The sequence below is a fragment of the Gasterosteus aculeatus genome, chromosome 4 (assembly GCF_964276395.1).
Source record: "Gasterosteus aculeatus chromosome 4, fGasAcu3.hap1.1, whole genome shotgun sequence".
Taxonomy (NCBI): Eukaryota; Metazoa; Chordata; class Actinopteri; order Perciformes; family Gasterosteidae; genus Gasterosteus; species Gasterosteus aculeatus.
This window is the reverse complement of record NC_135691.1, coordinates 27625134-27643479: the sequence shown is the minus strand read 5'-3', so window position 1 is coordinate 27643479 and position 18346 is coordinate 27625134. Positions and strand designations below refer to the sequence as shown.

General features: G+C 46.8%; 1 protein-coding gene and 2 long non-coding RNA genes across 3 annotated transcripts; 2 read left to right on the top strand and 1 right to left on the bottom strand.

Annotated features, from left to right (window-relative positions):
• The first annotated feature begins 3 nt into the window (after positions 1–3).
• On the top strand, positions 4–442 carry LOC144406166 (uncharacterized). Its single transcript, XR_013467363.1, has 2 exons — positions 4–202; positions 296–442. It is a non-coding gene; the product is annotated as an uncharacterized LOC144406166 (long non-coding RNA).
• A 4312-nt stretch (positions 443–4754) lies between these two features.
• On the top strand, positions 4755–5295 carry LOC144406286 (uncharacterized). Its single transcript, XR_013467522.1, has 2 exons — positions 4755–5066; positions 5149–5295. It is a non-coding gene; the product is annotated as an uncharacterized LOC144406286 (long non-coding RNA).
• Positions 5296–9407: 4112 nt separating this feature from the next.
• On the bottom strand, positions 9408–16532 carry LOC120817139 (fibulin-1-like). The gene is made up of 10 exons (XM_078100954.1): positions 16478–16532; positions 16180–16288; positions 15741–15876; positions 15477–15630; positions 10974–11082; positions 10526–10661; positions 10244–10394; positions 9910–9978; positions 9667–9756; positions 9408–9478 (listed from the first exon to the last, which is right to left on the bottom strand). Exons 1-10 carry the CDS (start codon positions 16530–16532, stop codon positions 9408–9410), a joined length of 1080 nt encoding a protein of 359 aa, XP_077957080.1.
• Positions 16533–18346: the final 1814 nt, after the last annotated feature.

The following is an 18346-nucleotide window of genomic DNA, read 5'->3' as shown; positions in this document are numbered from 1 at the left end:
GTCACAAGCAGACGTTCCCCGTCTCCGGAATACTAAAGTCCGAAGCTCGGGATCTCAGTCACCCCTTTGTGGCACGTGACAATGGTTTGTGCCACTCAGGATCAGCCCACTGAGCGGGCACGGCCACTCCCACCAACGCACCTGTGGCTCGTCTCTCATCAGGAGAGGTTGGGCATTTAAGCTGCCGAAGCCTCAGAAGCCGGTGCGAAGGCTTGTGCATGTTGCCATCACATTCTGAGCGTTCTCTTGATATCCTGTTTCTGCCTACCTGTTATTGACCTGTCCTTTGTCCCAGACCTCGTTCACGCCTGCCTGACCCTCGACGGTACCTCTGCCTACCTCCGCGCTCCCGGCTTTCGACCCCTGCCTGTTCACCGGACCCTACCACGCCTGATCCTTGTCTGTACCCCGCTAATAAAACTGCGCTCTGCGCTTGAGTTCACTCTGGTCTCTTGTGGTGCGTTACAGAAGACTTCGCCGCAACCAGACTCCGCAGAGGCGCAGCGTTTCCATCGCCTGTGGAAACGTCCGACCCGGATCAGCAGACTGGAGGAGACCTCAGTATGCCTCAGGTCATTGAGCATCTCGCCGCGGTCCAAACCGAGCAGGGCCAACGACTCGGCCAAATCGGGGAAGCCTTAAACACCCTAGCAGCAGCTCTTCAGGAGCTCAAGCAGCACGCGGAGCATACGTCCGCGCGGGCGGCCGCCCTTACTGCTTCAGCCGGAGTCTCTGCTGCCATGGAAAACCCCGCACCGGCAATACCGCAGTCAGCACCTCATCTAGCGCCACCTCCGCGTTATGACGGTAGCCCCGAGTCCTGCAGAGGTTTCCTGACCCAGTGCTCCCTGGTGTTTGAATTACAGGCTCCACAGTTTATTTCAGGTCGCGCTAGGGTGGCCTTTATTATCTCTAGGCTCACAGGGAGAGCTTTAGAGTGGGCCACTGCAGTGTGGGGCCAACAGGACCCTGTCTGTTCAGACCATGAGAGGTTCATGCAACAGCTAAGACAGGTGTTTGATCACCCCTATAGTGTGCAGTAGGCTGCCAGCCGCCTCTTGAAGCTGCGCCAGGGACAACGGGCGGTGGCTGATTTTGCTATAGACTTCAGGACCCTGGCGGCAGAGAGCAGATGGGAGGAGTCTGCTCTGATGACCACCTTTTATCATAGCCTTGGTGACTCTCTTAAGGACGAACTGGTGAACAGGGACTGGGGTAATACCCTTGAGGGCCTCATCAATCTGGCTGCTCAACTCGACCGTCGCAGGAGAGAGAGACAGCAGGAAAAGAGCTCCAGGAGCGGGGAGGGTCATCATTCCAGGGGCCTTCCACACTCCACCTCCGCGGCTGCTCCTGGTTCGGAGGGAGAGCCAATGCAACTCGGGGGGACTCGACTGTCTCCAGAGGAGCGAGAGCGACGGAGGGTTGAGGGTTTATGCTTCTACTGCGGGAGGACTGGACACTACCGGAACACCTGCCCGCATCGGGGAACCAGAGGTCAACCACTGACGGTGAGCACGCTTCTCTGCCCCAACATTTCCTCGCACCAATGTCTGTTGTCGGTCACTATCATCGGGAGTAAGGGGCGAGTAACCGTTCCAGCATTAGTAGACTCAGGGTCTGCAGGGAATTTCATTAGTCGACGTCTAGTGCAACATCTTCAACTAGCTACGTCGCCCTGCTCTCCGCCGCTCCCGATTACGGCCATTAACAATCAGCCTCTCGGGTCAGGTCTCATCTCGCAGGCTACAGTCCCGGTTACCCTGGTTGTGGGTGCTTTGCACTCTGAAAGACTATTTTTGCTAGTTATTGACGACATAACGAATGAAGTTATCTTAGGCTTGCCATGGCTGGCATTCCACGAACCACAGATTTCCTGGACCAATAATGAACTGCTCCGTTGGAGCGACAAGTGTGTCTCCCAGTGCCTGGTTAAACCCATTAGAGCAGCCACCATCAGGAGCCCAGCCGCCGCGGCCCCACCAGGGGTCCCCTCTGTCTACCTGGATCTCGCAGCGGTATTCAGCAAGACGAGCGCCGAATGCTTGCCACCACACAGACCAGGGGACTGTGCCATAGACCTGATGTCAGGAGCTACTCTACCCCGAGGTAGGATCTTCCCCCTATCTTTGCCAGAATCACAGGCCATGGAGAATTATGTGGAAGAGGCTCTTGCCAAGGGTTTCATTCGCCCCTCCACATCACCCGCAGCGTCGAGCTTCTTCTTTGTGAAGAAGGATGGCGGGCTTCGACCATGTATTGATTATAGGGGGTTGAACGCCACCACCATTAAGTACCGATACCCCCTGCCGTTGGTGCCTGCGGCTGTAGAACAACTACGAGAGGCCCAGGTATATACCAACCTCGATCTCCGCAGCGCCTATAACCTTATTCGCATCAGGGACGGTGACGAATGGAAAACTGCATTTCACACGGCAACGGGGCATTACGAGTATCTGGTGATGCCTTTTGGGTTAGCCAACACCCCGTCAGTGTTCCAAGCATTCGTCAACGAGGTGCTCCGGGAATACATAGGAAAATGTGTAATCGTGTACATTGATGACATCTTGGTCTACTCAACAGATCTGGAGAAGCATGTTGCGCATGTACGCCAAGTCCTCGAGAAACTGCTGGAGAACCACCTTTATGTCAAGTTGGAGAAATGCGAGTTCCATAAGACCCAGGTACAATTTCTGGGGTACGTAATTTCCTCCCAGGGGGTCCAGATGGACAAGGATAAGATCAAGGCAGTAGTGGACTGGCCGGGGCCCCAGACCGTTAAGGAGCTCCAGCGCTTTCTGGGCTTCGCAAACTTTTACAGCCGTTTCATTCGCAACTTCAGTTCAGTGGCTGCACCGCTAACGTCTCTTTTAAAGGGGTCTCCCAAGAAACTCGTCTGGAATGAGGCTGCCGCCCGGGCCTTCAGAGAGCTGAAGGACAGATTCACCTCAGCACCTGTCCTCAAGCACCCGGACCCGAACCTCCCCTTTGTGGTGGAGGTGGATGCCTCGGAAACAGGAGTAGGAGGCATCCTCTCTCAGCGCCATGGTAAGCCCACTAAACTACACCCATGTGGGTTCTTTTCGCGCAAATTGACCTCTGCAGAGAGGAATTACGACGTGGGAAATCGAACTCCTAGCAGTCAAACTGGCCTTTGAGGAGTGGAGACACTGGCTGGAGGGAACCAAGCACCCCTTTGTGGTCCTAACGGACCACCGCAATTTAGAATACATTCAGTCGGCTAAACGCTTGAACCCTCGCCAGGCGCGTTGGGCTCTGTTTTTTTACCCGGTTTGATTTCACCCTGACCTATAGACCAGGTTCGAAGAACGGCAAAGCAGACGCACTCTCCAGTCTCCATCATACGGTGACGTCCCAGAACACCCCGGGTCCGATCCTGCCCACACAACACATCATCGCCCCCATCAGATGGGACATCATGGGACAGATCCAACAGGCCTTGCCAGGAGACCCGGTTCCCCCGGGGTGCCCCGGGGACAGAACCTATGTGCCCTCAGCGGTCCGCGCCCAGCTCCTGCATTGGATACATTCGTCTCCCAGTTCAGGACATCCAGGTGTTCAACGCACTCTCTCACTGACCAGGGAGCAGTTTTGGTGGCCATCGGTGGTACGGGACGTCACAAATTACGTCACGGCCTGTGCCGTATGTGCCCAGACAAGATCCTCCCGACAACTACCCTCCGGTCTCCTGGAACCGCTCCCCATACCTAATAGACCTTGGTCCCACATGGCGGTGGATTTCATTACCGACCTTCCCCGTTCTCAGGGTTTTACCACCATCCTGGTGGCAGTGGATAGGTTCTCCAAGGCATGCCGTCTGATTCCCCTCAAAGGATTACCCACTGCCTTGGAAACCGCGGAAGCACTGTTTCACCATGTGTTCCGGACCTTCGGCCTACCGGAGGAGATTGTGTCAGACAGAGGGGTCCAGTTCACCTCGACGGTATGGGCAGCATTTTTTAAAATGTTAAATGTTCAAGTGCATCTGTCTTCAGGATATCATCCACAGAGCAATGGGCAGACAGAAAGGCTGAACCAAGAGATTGGCCGGTTCCTACGCGCCTACTGCTTCCAGCAACCGAGGGAGTGGAGCCGGTTTTTGCCATGGGCCGAATATGCTCAGAACGCCCATAAGAGCTCGTCCACCAAGATATCGCCGTTCCTGTGTATGTTGGGTTTCCAGCCAGCCTTATTTCCATGGTCCGGGGAGTCGTCAGAGGTCTTGGCGGTGGACGACTGGTTAAGACGGAGTAGGACCATCTGGGATGCCGCTCGAGTCCAGATTCAACGGGCCGTCCAGCGTCAGAAGGGGAACGCCGATCAGCACAGGCGCTTAGAGCCCCGGTTCCAACCCGGTCAGGACGTATGGCTGTCCGTCTACGCCTCCCTTCCAAAAAGCTAAGTCCCCGTTTCGGCGGCCCATTCAAAATCATCAAGCAGATCAATCCTGGCGTCATATCGGTTGCAGTTACCCCCCCACTACAGGATCAATCCGACGTTCCACATATCCCTGCTCAAACCGGCCGTCAGGACCTGTGACAGTCAGTCAGGACCGGAGGTGCAGCCGACGACCCCCCCACCGCCTCTGGAGGACGAGACGACACACACGGTCAGGGCTCTGCTAAACTCGTGACGTCGCCAGGCGGGTCTCCAATACCTCATAGACTGGGAGGGGTATGGCCCGGAGGAGAGGGCCTGGCGCCCAGCCTCGGATATTCACCCTGATCTCATTACAGAATTTCATCAGGCCCATCCCGAGTGCCCCGGCCCACGGCCACGGGGCAGGCCCCCCCGTAGAGGTCGAGATTCGGCTTCCGGAGCAGTCTCTAGACAGGGGGGTTCTGTCACAAGCAGACGTTCCCCGTCTCCGGAATACTAAAGTCCGAAGCTCAGGATCTCAGTCACCCCTTTGTGGCACGTGACAATGGTTTGTGCCACTCAGGATCAGCCCACTGAGCGGGCACGGCCACTCCCACCAACGCACCTGTGGCTTGTCTCTCATCAGGAGAGGTTGGGCATTTAAGCTGCCGAAGCCTCAGAAGCCGGTGCGAAGTCTTGTGCATGTTGCCATCACATTCTGAGCGTTCTCTTGATATCCTGTTTCTGCCTACCTGTCCTTTGTCCCAGACCTCGTTCACGCCTGCCTGACCCTCGACGGTACCTCTGCCTACCTCCGCGCTCCCGGCTTTCGACCCCTGCCTGTTCACCGGACCCTACCACGCCTGATCCTTGTCTGTACCCCGCTAATAAAACTGCGCTCTGCGCTTGAGTTCACTCTGGTCTCTTGTGGTGCGTTACACAGACAGAAGTCATTCTGTCTACATAACACATAGTGAAGCTAATCAAGACACCAAAGACTGAAGTAACAACATTGTTTCCATATCTTACCATTTGTTGTTGGTTTGATTACTGTTGTGTTTTTTTCACAGCAGGCTTTAGCTGTGTCCAAACACTGTCTCCCAGGTAAGAAACCCTGGAAATCACAGCTGGAATTCTGGCTCTCTTTCATCAGGCCGAGCAAACAGCAGTCACAGCACATCTGAACAGGAGACATATTGCTAATGTGAAAATGTCAGAAACACTATAGCTGTTGATTTATTTGTTGTCTTGCTTGCTTGTGTAATATATAAGTGACGTCTCAAGGCTGCCAACATTGACATTCAGGAAGAGAACCTTAGACATCTGGGTTTCCCAGTGCTCTCCTTTGGGGAAGAGTCCATGACAGGTCCCTTTCTCCTTGGCCAGCTCAGTGCCATTTTTGCAGAACCATTCTCCAACTGCAGCTGAACAGCACTGCTCCCTGGTGGTACTGTAAGTAAATAGCAGACATTTAGCTCTCCCGAAGAGAATGTGCATCCTCTGCTCTGGGAGAAAATAGTTGGATTAGGAGTATGCAAAGAAATTAAATTTAGGCGTAAATTCAGTCTGGAAGCTGATTAATCTGGTGCATTCTCTGCACGTAGCACCTGTGCATAGGTGTAGTTGCTAAGAGGCGATCTTCTTCTGTAGCTGAATGGATAAAACATACAGCTGGAAACACTGGCTTACAGAGACAGATTGCATTGGTGAAAATTGCACACACTAAATAGTCAAATGTGATACATTTCGCACACCTAGGAATTGACACCTGGTGCATTCCCTCTGTACTGCCCCATCTTCGGTCCCTGGGTGGCATTCTTAGACCCGGTTAATTGTTTAACCAGATGTTGGTTACCTGCAACTGTATGAGGAGAAGAAGGAGAGGGTTGTACAGTGTTGTCCTAAATAGGCCCGATCCCTTCCATCCTGACAGCACGTCTGTAGAGCGTGAAGCTCAATCTCTGAGGAATGAACACACAGCAGAGGCATGATGGATAAACAGCACGGCTGCCCGCAAGTTCAATTGATACTAATAGAACCTGCAGCACCCCTTCATAAGGGGAATAAGGTACCCTTATTCTGGGGATGCAACGTATCACATCTGAGTATCCCACCGATCTATCAGTGGTTCTTCACATTTTGGTCCAACAAGTTTCTCTTGAATTTCTATGGAAAATGTTTTTCATTTCTATTGACTGAGGTTATAGATCACAAATCAAATTGATAGTCACAAGCTCCCAAAGAGGCTTCCTGAAGTCTATAGTTCATAAAAAAAGTAAATAATTTGATTTTGTTCGAGATAGTCTGCAGCCTATTTTCAGAAATGAATAGAAGAGTATACTGGTTGTTTTGATTGTCACAGTCATCCAGTAGCCATTATGGCTAGATAAAACATAGTGAAACTAATTAAGTCACTAAAAACTGAAAGCAAAACATGGTTTGTATAACTTACCATTTTCATTTGGTCCGATTTCTGCTGTTGTACTTTTTTCACAGCAGCCTCTGGCTGTGTGCAAACAACTTTCCTTCAGCAACAAACCCTGGAAGTTGCAGCTGGAACTTCGGCTCGCTGTCATCCGGCCGAGCATACAGCAGTCACAGCACGTCTGAACAGAAGATGAAACAAGAAGAGATGCAGCCGAAAATGAAGGAATCGTATCTCTAATGTGACATCGTCAGAAACACTAGTTCATTACTTGTCTTGTTTGTAAATACAGGAATTAATGGATATTTGTAGCTTGAAGATATTGCCATTAAAGAGAAGATAACCTTAGAGATTTGGATTTCCCAGGGTTCTCCTTGGAAGAAGGGCGTCTCACAGGCCTCTTGCCACTCGGCCATCTTGACGCCTTTGTCACAGAGTCTGTCTCTTACTGCTGCTGAGCAGCACTGCTCCTTGGTGATGCTGTAAATAAAGGGCAGACATTGAGCTCAATCAGGAGAGAAACTGCTGACTTTGTAAGTAACTGGCTGTAACTTAAAATAACTTGTAATGGTCAGCAGCAACCTATTCTGAATTCTTTCAAAATAACATTGTTAGATTTCTCGAAATGGGCTAAAAGTCTCTCCCTGCCTTTCTGTTATGGGTCAGCTGTCGTTTTTCCCTATCCGGGGTGTTTGTATCTTTTCCCCTGTGTGTGTCTGTCTGTGCTTCTTGTCCCCACCTACAAGAGGCGTGGCCAGGCATCCTGCTCCGTCCCCACAGCTGATGCTCATTCCACAATCCATCCCTGCAGTATTTAGACCCGGGCTGTCTGCTTCTCCAACGCCAGATCGTTACACACCCACACGTGGTAACTTGACTCGGTATCCTGGCTTGTAAGACATTGAGTATTGCTACTGTCTTGTCTAACCCTTATCCCTGTGTCCAGATCCCGCTGTCCCTGTTCTGTCCTGCCGTGCCGTCTGCCTCCGTCCCTCTGGCGTCCTCACCCAGCTGTCTCCTTCCCTAGAAATCTGTACTCATTAAATCGCTTCTACAGATTATCACTCCTGGTTGAATCTCTGTGTGCTGGGTTGAATATCCACCTCTGTAACACTTTCCTCTGCAAGTGTTCCCCAAAAGACGGCTGGCTACACCAAAAACAGTGTGTAAAAAGTTCCCCCCCAGTCAAGGCCAGTTAACATGCCTTTACTGTTTGTGAATCAGGTGTTTCTTACTTGCAGATGTTGGGAGATGAGATGGGAGGGGTGGATGTACAGTGTTGTCCTGCAAGGGCCCGATCCCTTCCATCCTGACAGCACCTCTGTACAGTATAAAGCTCAATCTCTGAGGATTAAATACACGAGGCATGATGAATGTCATGATAAATAACGTTGCTGCCCCCGCATGCTGGGGACTTAATAAGATTCCATTCAAACAGACGCACACTCTCAGATAGAAGGACAGCATTGGACAATATTACTAAGCAGTATCTCACAGAAGGATTCAACGTGTCCCAACATGGATACTATGTTAAAGGTGTTCAAAGTGGGTCAAACCATTAATAAGGGCTCAAAATCAGCATTTCAAGGACAGAATTTAGCAGCGCGTTTTAAATGATCTATTGAGAACTCTGCATTGTGTGCGTGGCGTCCCATGTGCTGTACGGAGCGTCTTTTGTGTCTCCCAATTCCGCATCATCGACGGCGCCTGCCTGTCTGCCGACTGAGGTTGGAGGCGGAAGCGTGGCCTTCAGGCCGGTGCAGATCCCCTTAGGCGTAGCATCCAACTCCTACCGTAGGCTGTCTCATCTGTACTGCTTGGATGTACATGGGCCTTGTATAACTGTTTCATAGATGCCTGTTACCTTTTGATTTGCAGCTAAAGCGACTTTGTTGTGGTGCATCACCCTGGCGCAGGAGCACTGAAGCATCTACGTCCCGCCAGTGGCTCACCTGATGAAGCGGGCCTCTAAACAGTGCGGGACCCTCCCACTGCTGTTCTGTCTCGGCTGTTTTTCTGTTTTGTGATTTAATCATTCCTTTCCTTTGTGTGTGTGTGTGTGTGTGTGTGTGTGTGGGCCTCTTGGCCGGTATTGTGTTACTAATGGTTGCTACTTTTGTTTTGATGAACAGGAGCTGTTGGTGCCTCTGGTAGGAGTGACTGGCTGATCCCGGTGGTGGTGATTCCCTTCATTTTTTTGTTTTACTGCAACTTGGTGGCAATAGTTGGTGTGTGGTTTGTTTTTGTGTTATTCACATGTGGTGACCCTTCCCCCTCAGCAAGTCATCTCTGCCAGTGAGCCCTCAGTCTCAGCCCCCTCCTGTACGTTGGATTCCATGGTAACCTGAATAACTGAGAACCTGAGAAAGATTTTATTGAACTTTGTGATCGTGACTGTATTTTAAGAAAATAATTTGACATAAAAATAAACTTGTATCATTTTGTTTGTAGAATCACGTCCAGTGCCTGTGTTGTCCAAACCTGTGTCCTGTCATTGACCATGGATTGGTGGTCCCTGTTAATTCCTGGGGTTAAATTCCCTTGGGTGGCGTTGTTGGTTTTTAATAGTAAATACAGATCTCCCTCTTAGCACTGCCACACATCACTGAAACTCAGCAAGAGGAAGAGCACCGAGGTCTAATTGGACAAAGCCAATGGTCACTGCGCTCTGGCCTAAGATCATAAAAACCAATGCTAAACAGAAGTTTGAGAACCACTGAACTACGCTAACACACACATGGTGTGTAAACATGGACATCTCATACATGGTCTGTGGTCAAACTGAAAACTTTACCGCTTGCTTAACTAGTAGGGCTTCTTTAAGAAGTATGTCATTAAACTGCACTATTTGCATTACTCACCTTGACAATTCACTCCATCTTTTTGCAGTTTATAACCAGCAAAGCACCCACACGTACCGTTACCTTCACACAACTGGGAGCAGTTTAAGTCTGAAAGCAGCAGAGACAAACAGGAAGAAGGAGACATTAATGTGTACAGTGTGAGTCCTACATCACAGGAATCATGTCACTGGCTGGTGTCTAAACCTCCTAAAGCTCTTCTTATAACAATGGAGATCACATTATGAAACAAAGGTGACAAACCTCTACAGGTCTTTAACCCCTCCTGAGACATGGTGGTACTGCTGACCTGAGGGCTTTCTGTCACTGATGCTGTGGAGAAAATGCCTCAAAATGAAAATCCCTGAATAGGAAGCATATGGTAAAACACTTCAAGGACTCATCACACATTGGGAATACAAAAGCTACTTGGGTTAGGGTTACTTTTGCTTTAAACCCCTTACTGTGTGCAAACAGCAAAGGTTGCTGATTGTTTTGGGTTTCACAGACAGACAGAAGTCATTCTGTCTACATAACACATAGTGAAGCTAATGAAGACACCAAAGACTGAAAGCACAACATTGTTTCCATATCTTACCATTTGTTGTTGGTTTGATTACTGTTGTGTTTTTTTCACAGCAGGCTTTAGCTGAGTCCAAACACTGTCTCCCAGGTAAGAAACCCTGGAAATCACAGCTGGAATTCTGGCTCGCTTTCATCAGGCCGAGCAAACAGCAGTCACAGCACATCTGAACAGGAGACAGGTTGCTAATGTGAAAATGTCAGAAACACTATAGCTGTTGATTTATTTGTTGTCTTGCTTGCTTGTGTAATAAAGTGACATGTGAAAGCTGCCAACATTGACATTCAGGAAGAGAACCTTAGACATCTGGGTTTCCCAGGGCTCTCCGTTGGGTAAGACTCCGTCACACGTCCCTTCCTTCTTGGCCATCTTCATGCCGTTGTCACAGAACCATTCTCCTACTGCTGCTGAACAGCACTGCCCCTTGGTGATGCTGTAAGTAAACAGCAGACATTTCGTCATCATCTTTCCGCTCAGTGAGGAGGACTTAGCTGAATAAAGAGCATCTGGCAATGCTCTTTAGTAGCCGGATGGATGAAACATAAAGTTGAAATTGCTAAGTTTACAGGACACACACATTTGAAGCATGAAAATTTCACACGCTCATTCAAAGAGTCCAATTTTATTTAGTTTTTGATGGAAGAACACAAAAAAAATATCATGCATTCCCTCCGTACTGCCCCAACATTGATCCCTGGTTCTTATTCTCTGGTCACTGTTCTTTTTGAAACCAGATGTTGGTTACCTGCAAGTGTAGGATGAGGAGAAGAAGGAGACGGTTGTACAGTCTTGTCCTAAAAGGGCCTGATCCCTCCCATCCTGACAGCACTTTTGCATGACACGAAGCTCAACCTCTGAGGATTAAACAAACAGCAGAGACGTGATGGATGAATAACAAGTGCCACTGACTGAATCAGATTGACTTCAGTCAGGCTCACACTCTCAGTTAGACAGACAGTTTAGGACAACATTACCAATTAGTATCTCGGTAAAGATTTATATACAACTAAATAGAATTGTATATTAAAATTGTTAAAACCACCAGCAAAGACTCCAATTCACCATTTAGATACAAACATGTAGCGGTGTGACCTCCCACTTTGCAATGTATTGCTTCTGTTAGTTATTACATTTTTTATTATTTTAAATCTCAAGCTAGTTGATTCTTTTGACTCTTCACCTCTGGCTGGGGCGAAGGAAAAAAAGAGCTGAGCCACTGTTCTGCTATTAGACCCCACACAAGTCACTAAAGACCAAAAGCAAAACATGGTTTGTATACCTTACCATTTTCAGTTGGTTTGGTTTCTGCTGTTGTAATTTTTTCACAGCAGGCTCTGGCTGTGTGCAAACAATTTTCCAGCAGCAACGAACCCTGGAAGCTGCAGCTGGAACTTCGGCTCGCCGTCATCCGGCCGAGCATACAGCAGTCACAGCACGTCTGAACAGAAGATGGGGAGGGTGAAACAAGTACGAGATGCAACCAAAAAAGAAGGAATTGCATCTCTAATGTGACATCGTCAAAAACACTAGTTCATTAGTTATATTGTTTGTAAATATAGGAATTAATGGATATTTGTAGCTTGAAGATATTCCCATTAAAGAAAAGATAACCTTAGAGATTTTGTTTTTCCAGGGTTCTCCTTGGAAGAAGGGCGTCTCACAGGCCTCTTGCCACTCGGCCATCTTGACGCCTTTGTCACAGAGTCCGTCTCTTACTGCTGCTGAGCAGCACTGCTCCTTGGTGATGCTGTAAATAAAGGGCAGACATTGAGCTCAATCAGGAGAGAAACTGCAGACTTTGTAAGTAACTGGCTGTAACTTAAAATAACTTGTAATGGTCAGCAGCAACCTATTCGGACTTCTTTTAATATAACATTGTTAAATTTCTCGAAATGGGCTAAAAGTCTCTCTCCCTGCCTTTCCTCTGCAAGTGTTCCCCAAAAGACAGCTGGCTACACCACCAACAGTGTGTAAAAAGTCCCCCCCCCCAGTCAAGGCCAGTTAACATGCCTTTAATGTTTGTCCTCATTGTGAAATCAGGTGTTTCTTACTTGCAGATGTTGGGAGATGAGATGGGAGGGGTGGATGTACAGTGTTGTCCTGCAAGAGCCCGATCCCTTCCATCCCGGCAGCACCTCTGTACAGTAGAAAGCTCAATCTCTGAGGATTAAATACACGAGGCATGATGAATGTCATGATAAATAACGTTGCTGCCCCCACGTGCTGGGGACTTAATAAGATTCCATTCAAACAGACGCACGCTCTCAGATAGAAGGACAGCATTGGACAATATTACTAAGCAGTATCTCACAGAAGGATTCAATGTGTCCCAACATGGATACTATATTAAAGGTGTTCAAAGTGGGTCAAACCATTAATAAAGGCTCAAAATCAGCATTTCAATGACAGAATTTAGCTTACAGAATGTTAGGTCTGCACACGTGATCACAGAGTACAGCGTTTTTCTTTGTGTTGCCTCTCTAACAGGTGGATAGTTTGAGTGCCTAATATTTTGTTTTATAATGATGATGTAAAAAGATCGATTGATGTTTGTTTTCATTCTGGTCTAATGTATTTCTAGTTGTTGAGCAGGGTGTCAATTACATCAGTTTTACCTTTTCATTTGTTGTTTTCGGGAGATGCAGACTCCCGATTGGAGAAAGGAAAATAAGTCCCACCCTTGTTACATTACTCACCTTGACAACTCACTCCATCTTTTTGCAGTTTATAACCAGCAAAGCACGCACACGTAGCGTTACCTTCACACAACTGGGAGCAGTTTAAGTCTGAAAGCAGCAGAGACACGCAGGAAGATGGAGACATTAATGTGTACAGTGTGAGTCCTACATCACAAGAATCATGTCACTGGCTGGTGCAAGAGGCTGGTGTCTAAAGCTCTTTTCTTATAAAAATAGTGATCACAAAAATTGAGTGAACATCAATCATAAGACTCAATATATTGTTTGGTCATTGGTCCTCGATCCCAGTTTGGTGCTTGGTTATTACCGGTGAGTGAGCTCGTTGACTTTAATAATTCTGTTGATATTAATAATTTAGTCTCATACAAGCTAACAACCAAACACGCTCCTTGCCGTGCAAAATGACGTATTAGAAAGCAAAAGTTATGATATTTGCATGCTAACATGCTCCCTTTTAGAAAGTATGTTACCGTGTCCACCGTGTGAGTTTGGCATGTTAACAATTAAAGTGGGTGATGGTAACTTTTTGTCCTTTTCGTTTCGCAGGTATTTTATTTATAACTACAATGACAATGAAAAAACGTTTTTTTAAAAGAAATGAAGGTGACAAACCTTTACAGGGGTCGACATGATTCCAAGACCAGGTGAAATTAAGGCTTTCTGTCACTGGTGCTGTGGAGACAAAGTCTCATTAAAATGAAATTCCCTGAACAGCAAACAAAGGGTAAAACACGTCAACACCTCCTCACACATTGGAACTCCAAAACGCTAACTTGGGTTAGGGTTACTTTTGTTTTAAATCCCCTGCTGCGTGCGAATGGCAGAAAATGCTGATTGTTTTGAGTGTAACAGACAGAAATCCATCTGTCTATATAACACATGATGGAGAGAATGAAGACACGATTGACTGAAAACACAACACTATTCATGTCTCTTACCATTTGCAGTCGGTTCGATTGCTGTTGTGTAATTTTCACAGCAGGCTTTAGCTGAGTGCAAACACTTTCTACCAAGCAACAAACCCTGGAAATCACAGCTGGAATTCTGGCTCGCTGTCATCAGGCCGAGCAAACAGCAGTCACAGCACATCTGAACAGGAGACAGGGAGGGTGAGACAGCGGAAGATACGCAGCTGAAGATGAAGGAATCTCATCTCTAAAGTGATAATGTTGATTTATTAGTTTGTGCACAAGAAATAAGCGGACATGTGAAGGTTGAAGATATTGACATTCAGGAAGAGATAACCTTAAACATTTGGATTTCCCAGTGCTCTGCTTTGGAAAGGAGTCTGTGACAGGTCCCTTTCTCCTTGGCCATCTTCATGCCGTCGTCACAGAACCATTCTCCTACTGCTGCTGAACAGCACTGCCCCTTCGTGATGCTGTAAGTAGACAGTAGACATTTAGACGGATGGATGAAACATAAAGTTGCAAGTGTTGCCTTACAGGACAAATACATTTGAAACGTGAAAATTTCCCACGCTCATTCAAAGAGTCCAATTTATTTTTGTTTTTGATGGAAGAACACAAACAACCTGATGCATTCCTTCTGTACTGCCAAATATTGGCCCCTGGGTTGCATACTTAAGACCCTATTCTTTGTGCATCCAGATGTTGGTTACCTGCAGGTGTAGGATGAGGAGAAGAAGGAGAGGGTTGTACAGTATTGTCCTAAATGGGCCTGATCCCTCCCATCCTGACAGCACCTCTGCACAGCGCGAAGCTCAATCTCTGTGGAGCAAACACACAGCAGAGGCATTATGGATGAACAACCTGGCTGCACCCAAGTGCCATTGAGTGAATCAGATTGACAATTGAGTCACTAATTAACGTAAACCCTACAGCCTGTCTTTGGACTGTGGCAGGAGGACGCGTTGGTACCCAAAGAGCGTTGGTACCCAAAGAGCGTTGGTACCCAAAGAGAATCAAAGCAGACATGAGGAGAACATCCAGACTCCACACGGAAAGGCAGCAAGGTGGGTTAGAACCTCCAGGACCTTCTTGCGGTGAGGCGACAGCGCTAACCACCACAGCACCATGTCGCCCACAATGCAAAGATATCAAGTCATTTATAATGTAAAAAACTATTTAACAGTCTGTCTGCGTCTCCGGTAGTGCTCCGTCCCGTAGCTGACATATTAAGGCTATTTGCCCAGTTTATTATACAACTCTGTGCTCCAAGTTAAGCTGCCTGGATTGATGTGACACAGTTCTTCTGAGAAGAGTGTCATAGCCTAGGGCTAAAAAAATCACAACTACCCCTTTCAAATACTCCTAGACAGGGCTGCTCCCCAAAGGAGAGAACTCCAGGTGGAAAGAACTACTGCACGAGTAACAATGTCAGTGACAGCTTTTGGGGCTCCAGACGAAATCTGATGAATAACTGGTATTAAGAGACTGTAAGTACCACGTACAAAGATTTAAACTCCTTATAATTAGGTGGCACCAAATCATACTGTTCTGTAAATCATCACTTCTGTCTCGATAAAACATAGTGAAGTTAATCGAGTCACCTGAGAACAAAAGAAAAACATGGTTTGTATATCTTACCATTTTGAGTTGGTTTGGTTTCTGCTTTTGTACTTTTTTCACAGCAGCCTCTGGCTGTGTGCAAACACGTTTCCAGCAGCAACAAACCCTGGAAGTTGCAGCTGGAACCTCGGCTCGCTGTTATCAGGCCGAGCGCACAGCAGTCACAGCACGTCTGAAAAGGACATAGGTAGGATGAAACACGAAGAGATGCAGCCAAAAAAAGAAGGAAAGTTATAATAAAGAATGGACATTTGAAGATATTGCCATTAAAGAGAAGATAACCTTAGAGATTTGGATTTCCCAAGGTTCTCCTTGGAAGAAGGGCGTCTCACAGGCCTCTTGCCACTCGGCCATCTTGACGCCTTTGTCACAGAGTCCGTCTCTTACTGCTGCTGAGCAGCACTGCGCCTTGGTGATGCTGTAAATAAAGGCCAGACATTGAGCTCAATCAGGAGAGAAACTGCAGACTTTGTAAGTAACTGGCTGTAACTTAAAATAACTTGTAATGGTCAGCAGCAACCTATTCGGACTTCTTTTAATATAACATTGTTAAATTTCTCGAAATGGGCTAAACGTCTCTCTCCCTGCCTTTCCGCTGCAAGTGTTCCCCAAAAGACGGCTGGCTACACCATCAACAGTGTGTAAAAAGTCCCCCCCCCAGTCAAGGCCAGTTAACGTGCCTTTACTGTTTGTCCTCATTGTGAAATCAGGTGTTTCTTACTTGCAGATGTTGGGAGATGAGATGGGAGGGGTGGATGTACAGTGTTGTCCTGCAAGAGCCCGATCCCTTCCATCCCGGCAGCACCTCTGTACAGTAGAAAGCTCAATCTCTGAGGATTAAATACACAGAAGAGGAAAGGTGGATTAATAATTTAGCTGCCTCCACATGCTAGTGACTCAAAAGGATTGAATTCAAGTAGGGTCACATTCTAAGATAGGCGGACAGTATTTTGCGATATAACCAAGCAGTATCTTACACATTCAACGTTTCAATGCCAGAATTTAGCAGCGTGTCTTACCTTGTCCATTCAGAACTCTGCATAAAGACAACAAAAGTATTGTCCACCGTGACATCACACTGACTTTCAGATGTTTCCTTCTCTGATCGTCTTTACGTCTGTTATTCTAAATTACCGAGATGATAATCAGCAAAATGTCTCTTCAAGTAGGAGAACTTCTCAGTCAGAGCAGCAGAAGGACACGCAGGGCTCGACGAGTGGGGATGAGATAATAGTGCGGTGAGGGCGGACCTGTCCTTGGTACATCCCAAACATCTGAGGCTCAATGCCATGGGTCCGGGTTTCCCTTCACCACGCGAGGAGAGAGGAAACAAAGATATATGTTTGAAGAGAAAAGGGATGTTAGTCCGCTTTAACAACTGGAGATACTAAGGCTTAATATTGTGGTCATGCTGCAGAAGGGCAAAGACACACACTAGAGAACACACAGTGTCGTTAAAGCGGGACGATTAGGTAAAAATCATGTCTCTAAATTATCTAGGAGTGATAACCGTACGGTCTAAAGAATTCATGCCCTGAAAAACCACACCAAGGCTTCTTTTTTTTATAAAACATTTTTGAGATTACGACCTTCAATTTACATCATCAATGAACTTTCACTTTTATCTCATATCATCTGTTTTTGTTGCTCTGTCCTTACCAACTCGTTGGAATTTTTCACTTGGGGCCATCTAAGCGACAAGACACAACACAATCTCCAAAGGCTTGATGGGCCCTGAGTGAGTGGACGAGCCGCCCCAGTTAACTTAAACACCAAGAGCAGGGACTTATTAGCCTCTTGTGGCTCATAACTGCATAGGGACAGTTACAGGCCGCCAGTCAAATAAGCTAAATCAAGCTTTAAACCACTTCAGAGCAGCGAGAGACACAACCAAAGTCAAAGTCAGAAGCCATAAGTTAGAAAAAACTGCTCTTAGTTTTAACGTTAACTCCATCTGCTAGTTTTGTTGTGTGATTATAAACTAACTTTACATTTTGTTTGACAGTATTGATTAATTTCCTCTCCCTTAAGATTGCAGTATATTAGTTTTAGCTGAAAATACATGGCTTAACTGATTTATTTTGAATTTAAAATAACTGGAAAAGGTTTTTCTCTCAACCTGAAATATATGTGCCGGAGGTGGAGCATAGCTTTCCTAAATTAAATTAAATAAGATGATTTTTCGGTTTTTATGGATTTTCTTTGCAAAACACAGACAGGACGGGTACCAGGAATTCACAAACACGGGAAAGACATTCAGACTTGTCGGAAAGACATTCAGTGACGCGCCCAGGGACAACAGACACACATGGTTTAAATACACTGGGAAGGTGCAGGTGATTGGAGACAGGCGGAAACAAACAGGGACACAGACAATCAAGTCAATCACGTCTGCGTCAAAACAAATAATGAATAAATTAAAATCTCAGTATTGGTGTTATAGTAATGTATTTGAAAGAACAAATGTGACGGTCACTTCTGCTTCCTCCCTAGATCTCTACCTCTTAATCCATGACATTTAACAAATACCAGAAAAATAACATACGCTCCATTGCCTTCTTTTAAAGGCAGGCATTGACCATTTCAACTTTAATTTTCTCGACAGGAAATAGTTTGCTAGTGAGAATATAACAGTAAACAGTTCTATAAAAGCACTCTGCATAAAAGGTTCATGAATAATAAGTAATCGCTTTGATACAAGTTGAAGACTTGATGTCATATAGATAACATTCAATTTTCCCGCTGACTTGTATCCTCAAGCATCTTTGGTCTTTCTGGGAAAAACAATTTATTTTATGGTCTGTATGTAACCCCCATAGCTCTGAGATAAAAGGCTTTGAAAGTGTTTATTCGGCATATGGGCCGAGCATATCATGTATTAGTGAAGA